Source organism: Ophidiomyces ophidiicola (genome assembly GCF_022830035.1).
Source record: "Ophidiomyces ophidiicola strain CBS 122913 chromosome Unknown scaffold_16, whole genome shotgun sequence".
NCBI classification, from domain to species: domain Eukaryota; kingdom Fungi; phylum Ascomycota; class Eurotiomycetes; order Onygenales; family Onygenaceae; genus Ophidiomyces; species Ophidiomyces ophidiicola.
The window spans coordinates 200794-207230 of record NW_026054656.1 but is presented as its reverse complement, the minus strand read 5'-3'; the positions used below and the strand labels follow the sequence as shown (position 1 = coordinate 207230).

General features: G+C 47.9%; 2 protein-coding genes across 2 annotated transcripts; both read left to right on the top strand.

Moving 5' to 3' along the window:
• WHI3 (cell cycle RNA binding protein whi3) lies at positions 1–1863 on the top strand (the record flags this gene model as incomplete). The annotated part of the gene is made up of 1 exon (XM_049253213.1): positions 1–1863. The coding sequence occupies one exon, from the start codon at positions 1–3 to the stop codon at positions 1861–1863; it is 1863 nt and encodes a 620-aa protein (XP_049107808.1).
• A 2365-nt stretch (positions 1864–4228) lies between these two features.
• LOZ57_004167 (uncharacterized protein) lies at positions 4229–5814 on the top strand (the record flags this gene model as incomplete). Its single annotated transcript, XM_049253212.1, has 2 exons — positions 4229–4897; positions 5131–5814. 2 exons carry the CDS (start codon positions 4229–4231, stop codon positions 5812–5814), a joined length of 1353 nt encoding a protein of 450 aa, XP_049107807.1.
• Between the last annotated feature and the right edge of the window lie 623 nt (positions 5815–6437).

Here is a 6437-nt window from a genome sequence, read left to right as displayed (position 1 = left end):
ATGAGCAACACTGCTAGCCAGGCCACCCAGCCCGGCCCTCTGTTTGAGACTTCCCTGAAACGCATTCCGTCATCTGTCCCATCTACTGCAACTGCGCACCTTGCGCTGTCAACTGCCTCCTCGTTTGCCGTCGCCATGAACAGCAACAACATGTCTGCCGACGTCTTCTCGCCCGCCGTGTCGCAGCCGGCCTCCTCACTCGCCTCCTCTTTTTCCTACGCCCTCACCCCCATCGGCATCCCGCCCGCCTTCGAACCGCAATCTGCCAGTTTTGCTCGCGCAGCCGACCAGAACACCGCCAATGGAAATGCCGCTGTCGCCTCCAACGGCGCCAATGCCTGCCGCACCGCCATCTTGATGCGACGCCTGCCTATCAACACCAGCTACGAATCGCTCCGCAGCATGTTGCTCTTCGCAAAGAACCTGGTCGACACGGAGTTCATCTCTAATGAGTATACCGACGATGGAAATTTTTTGAGTGCTGTCGCCATTTTCGAGACCAGAGCTGCCGCCGACGAAGCTAGGGCGATGCTCGATGGAAAGCTGAATTCCACCAGCGAAGCCACCATGATTGTTGAGGTGCTTCCTGATTCTCCATCTGCAGCTGCCATGCTGCATCGTCGCAACACCATCGACCAGGTCCCTCGCTCGAGTTCGCTCGCCTCGCTGTCGCACCTCACCCCCCCAGGCTTGGTGTCGCAGCCGTCCCTCTTGTCGAGGCTGGATCACGGTGCTGCGACAAATGGTTCGTCTCACAATGCTGACTTCCAACCACCTGACCAAGCTTCCAGACTCCAGTCACTCTTCTCCTCCCAGTCCCCGATTTCTGATGGCTTGAACGGTCGCCCCCGGGTTACTGGCAAGTCTGTCATTGATCAAGAGGTGGACGAGGATACTGGAGAGCTGCTCAAGGACCCCATCGCCTATGCGCGAAACGGCCATTCTAGTTCCATGGGCATGCCCAGGCGCTCAACCAACCCCCCAATCCCGATCAATCACTTTGCCAGTCTGAGCCTGTCAACTAACATGACCTCACCGTCCTTACAATCGTTCACTAATGGGAACTCGTCGCGCGCCATGACCACTCCCTCCAGCGCAGTGTCACCCAATTTCCCTAGCCTTGGTCCCAATAACGGATATCACCAGGCCGGCTACCATCGACTAAACTACCCCCCGGTGAACCCAGCGGATCAAAACCCGCCTTGCAATACTCTATATGTTGGGAATCTGCCTCCGGATACATCTGAGGACGAGCTTAAAGCCCTTTTCTCTAAACAACGCGGCTACAAACGGATGATCTTCCGCCAAAAGCCCAACGGACCAATCTGCTTCGTTGAGTTTGACGATATCTCCTGGGCAACCAAGAGTCTGAAGGAGCTATATGGGTACGAGCTGTCCAACAGCATCAAAGGCGGCATCCGCCTCAGCTTCTCTAAGAATCCTCTCGGCGTCCGAAACAGCCAGGCTGGCAACATGCACTCACCCAACTCGATGAGCCCGCATCCTGCCATCAACGCCGTCAACGGGCCCGGTCTGATCGGCACCCCGCGCTTTTCAACTGCCAACGGTCCGCCCCCCGGCCTCAGCGCCCCACCGGGCCTGCCGATGCCCATGAGCATTGCGCAGCAGAATGGCCATTCGTCCCCTCACCCAGGCCTTAACAATAACGCGTCCTCCAACAACGGCGCTTTCACCACGAATTCTGGACTTGGAATTGGATTTGGCTCTAATGGGAACGGGATGGCACAAGTCAGACAGGCAGCGCCATCGTTGAATTCGTCGATCCTGGGAAACTCGGCAGCAGGACCTGCTCTCGGCGCGATGAACGGCGCGGGTTATCCCGGGTACATGATGGGCCGTTAAGTCGCGAAGTCACTGCCATCTTCCCAATTTATTTTATAATCGTCTTAACTTTTTTTTTTCTTGTTTTGCATGTATGATGGGACCCTGAAAGCATGCGGCGCAAACGGGGTTGGGACAAAACTATTCAGCCTGAAAGATCGCATATTCGAGACAAAGTCCTACAAAGGGGGGTCGCGGCGCGCTTATTATCCCTTTTTTTTTGCTATCTTGGCTTTTTCTATCGAGCTTCCCGGGTTTCTGTTCGGTATTCTGGCAGCATTCGTTTTGTTTTCTTGGATTTTTTTTTAAATTCCCCCTACCCTCTTATGCCAGCCCACACACTGTGTTTTTGTGTTGTTTTGCTCCGGATTCTTTGGATACCAGCGACGCATGGGATTCAGGCGGATTTTGAAATCTCATTACGGCTTTTTCACGACGCAAGAGAAGAGAGTCCATGCATATTCATTGAGCGCTCGTCTATTTTTCTTCTTTTTTGGCTTGTTAATTTCTTTTCTGGTATTGTGGCCGCTTATCCCGGGTCTCTTTTTGTGCTGTCTGAGCGTCGGATGTCTCGGGAGGCTGTCAACCCCTTTTTCTCCGCAGTTTGGTTTTTCTTATGGGTCGTCCGTCTGGCCGTGATTGTTCCCTGCAATGATCTGGGCAGATTGATCATTTGGTATGGCCGTTTGGACTGTTTCATGTGTTTCCTGCGAACAATGTTTGCTCACCCCTTAAAACCCTGCACTGGAGTTACTGTCTGTTTTGCTGCAACGTGCATGTTGCTCTTGCAAATAGGCTTGTAAACCATCAAGGGAGGCATTTAGAGGGTGTTGTTTTTTATCGTGTTTGTTTTTGCTTTATCCCCCTCCTCTCTGCTTTGTTTATCTCCCCCCTGGTCTTTTCTTGATTTCAATCTGCTTGCATGCATATATACCTGTTTTTTGCTCCCCCTCCTGGACAAAAAAGAAGTTGTGATTCCCCATTTTGCAAAGTAACAGCTACGATGATGGGTGCATAATTGGCCATGTTGAATAATAGCATTTTTTTCGTTTTCTTTTCTTTTATTTCTGAATTTTGAATTTTGATCTTTGCGACTTTTTTTCGGAGAAAGGTGGACCCCAAAAAAAATACTATGTATGGCGTGCGGAATATTCGGGAGGACAGCGAGGACCGTCCGTGGCGGTTTCATATCTCGCGCTTTTTTATTTTATTTTCGTGCTCTATGTTCTCGTTTCAAGAGATACATTTGTATACCCTTTTTCTTTTTAATTATTCTATCTTCTTGCTGTCATTACCTCTGCTTTTTAACGTTTTCATTGACTTCAAATCAACGCAGCGCAAGTTTTTTTTTTATATTTTTTGCTCATAATTATGACATATCACTATTCCTTTTTTTCCAACTTGGTTTTGCTGCACACATGTTGACGGGTCCATCTTCGGTCAGGACTCGGCATATTATTGCTGAGGGCCCTTATCATTTTATATTACTTTTTTCTCGTTGCCTTCTATTTTTATTCTTTGCATCCCGTTTTGCGTCTCGCCTAGTAGTAATTCTTTTTGGCCTCTATTGTGCTGCGTACTACTACCCGCAACGCTCCCGTTGTCGTTTTTACTGCTCACGCTGTGCTTATTATTGCTGACTGGAACATCTTGCCTTGGAGACGAACGCGGAGTTCTCCTCCAACGCATATTGAATCCAGAGGATATTTCCTGCCATACCAACCCCCTCACCCCTCTCTCTACCAAGCGGAATAATTCATGATCTTTCAAATTCACTGTCGGAAATTGCATTTTTTTCTGGAAATTCAACGGAAGGGCGCTACGACGATGGGCTTTTTGCACATTAAGAGATACCTTATGGCAACTTATCTTTTCTTACGGGAGGGATTTCTGGGCGTTGCTTTTATTCTATCCCCTCGTTCATTTTTTTTTCGTGCATTTTCTTGGCTACATTTGATTTTTTATTTTTATTTTTTTTTTTATTTTTCAAGATAGCCTGTTAGCATATTGTTAGGTTTTTCTTCCAAGGTCTCTTTTCCACCTCTCTGGTAATGATCCGTACTTGATGATAATCTCCCAGCTCTTGAAGCTCTGTGGTGTTCAGGAGAAATCCCGATTTGTCGCGGATATGTATATGTCCGATCCCGAGAGTCAAACACACTAAACCAAACACAGACACCCACGTGACTGACTACAAAGCGAAAAAAATTCGGCCTCAAATCAACAAAACTTCTCTTCACAACAGCTTTAGTCTCTGCAAATACGCTCCACAAACCATGAAATGAAGCCATTGAACCGCTAAATTTCTTGTCTAATAGCTACACATGGAAACATAGCTCTCTTATCCCTTTAATTCTTATTTCTTTTGTCACATTTCTCCCTCACAATGCCGCCCAGAATACCCAACTCGCACAGACTCAGCACCTCTTTCTCAGCACACATTTCCTCAACCCAATCCTTCCAAACACCCTTCTCCCGCCCTTCTATACCTTCAAAACATCTTCCTTCCTGCGCATCCTCTCCCTTAACAAGGCCATTCTCATCCTCACCCTCCGCAAAAGCAAGAGCATTTGAACCAGAACCGGAAGATGAGGAATCGGTAGGGCCGGGTGAAGGGTCAGCTGCAACCAAACTTCGCGTTGAATTCTACTCTTGGCTGAAGGGAGCGGGCGCTAATTTCAAGCACCCAATCCCTGGTGCCACTAATTATCTCACTGCATATGATAAGCTAGGCAAGCCCCTGAACAAGCAATATGATGCGGAGTCGGGGCAGCAACAACAAGAAGAAGAATGGCAGCAGGAGGAAGATGACACGGTCTTGACTGGTGATGGGCTGTTGCAGCGACAAGTGAAATCACATCTAAGACCCTTCCCTCTAAACCCGACCTTTGTTAGCCAGAGCGTGCTGAGCGAGGACTTGCGGAATGAGATATATCAGCAGGTCAAGGTAAAAGGGAAGGGTGTACGAGCTGTGAGTGTTCTGTTTGGGGTGGATATGAGACGGGTTGCGGCGGTAGTACGGCTGGTGGAGTTGGAGAAGCAAATGATCCGACAGGTACGTGATGGCATATGCCTCTTTTTTATTTCTTTACCTTTTTGATTTCATGCCGTGGATATTGTTGGCGATTCTATGATGAGTAAACTTCGATTAGTCTTTATGACTTCTTCATTCCCAGAAGGAGAATGCTTACCGAAATAAATTACAACTCTCTGAGTACTGCTTTTTTATATTCTGTTGATTGAAAAACGTTTAGCTTGATTTATCTCGATAGCTAACATCTAAACCAGGAAAAACCTTTAGCCTTACCATATGCCCGTGCTATACACCAGATGATTCCTACCACCCCTCTTGGCAGTACCCCCGGAGAACAAGTTGCCCACGAACCCATTAATGACCTTCCAGTACACCGTTTAACAGACCCCCAAATCTTCTATCCTGTTTCAGAATCCCGAAGCTTCACTCGAGTCGACGCTGGCAGAGTATTCTCTGCTGCGCCGGCCTTATTACGCTCCGAAGAGGGTGCCGAGTTCAATACCCCAGAAGCAATAGCCGCGATAACACAAAACCCCAAAGCCATCGAAAAAGTAGGCGAGGGCGCTCACCAAGAGCAAGTTCTTCAACCTGCTGACGTGCGCATTCCCCACCCTCACCTCGTCTCATTCGAACACGATCACATGACACTGAAGGGCGAATCGAGGCAGCGTAACCAGCGGTTCCTCGATCGCCTGGATGCTGAGGAAGCTGCAGAAGCTAAAGACAGGAAGGCCGCAAAGCAAAAGAGGGAAGCTCGCATCGAGCGCGTTCAGCCTGCCAATAGCCGATTTGAGTATAGATTTGAATCCGCTATGGTAACCCGCGAGAACACCGGCAAGGAGTGTCGGGGCCGGCCTGCACCTGGTTATCGATATGGTGTGCCTAGTAATGCTAGGAAGAGAGGCGTGGTTAAGATTCCTACGAAAGTGGAAGTTTAAAACCATACCTGGAAGATGTTGCGATTTATATGAAAATGCCCGTTTTGCATATGACATTATTGTAACAATACCATGGGACTGCGTCTAATGATGCTTTTTGTATATTATACGTGAGAGATTTGAATCGCTATCTTAAATTCCAATGGAATAGCTATGATTACCACTATTCAAAATCAAAAGACCTCATTGCAAGTGATCGACCAAGAAAATTGCAGCTTTCGAGAAGTATGCACATGCTGTATCTATTTGGGCCACTGTATTAGCCCAGGCTGAGAGTCATGCTTTGCTGAAAAGGTCGGGCCGCCATAATTGCTCATTTGTATCCCACCCCGCCAACAACCAATCAAGATCAGAATAAAGGGCAAAAGAAACCAAGAAAGGTGAAGGATCAGAACATAACAAGACCATAGGAAAAGAGAAAGACTTTAGACATGTGTGATATCTACAAGTAGTGGCACGCACGTAGGGGGCAAACAAAGACAGGGGGGCCGTGATGATGCAAAAACCTTTGGCGTATTTTTCGTTTTTTAAATCAATGAAAATTTTAAAAGGGCTGACTGGATAAAAATGGATACCAAGAATCAAAAATTATTGGAAGCAATTTCCCAAGTCCTACTTCGCCA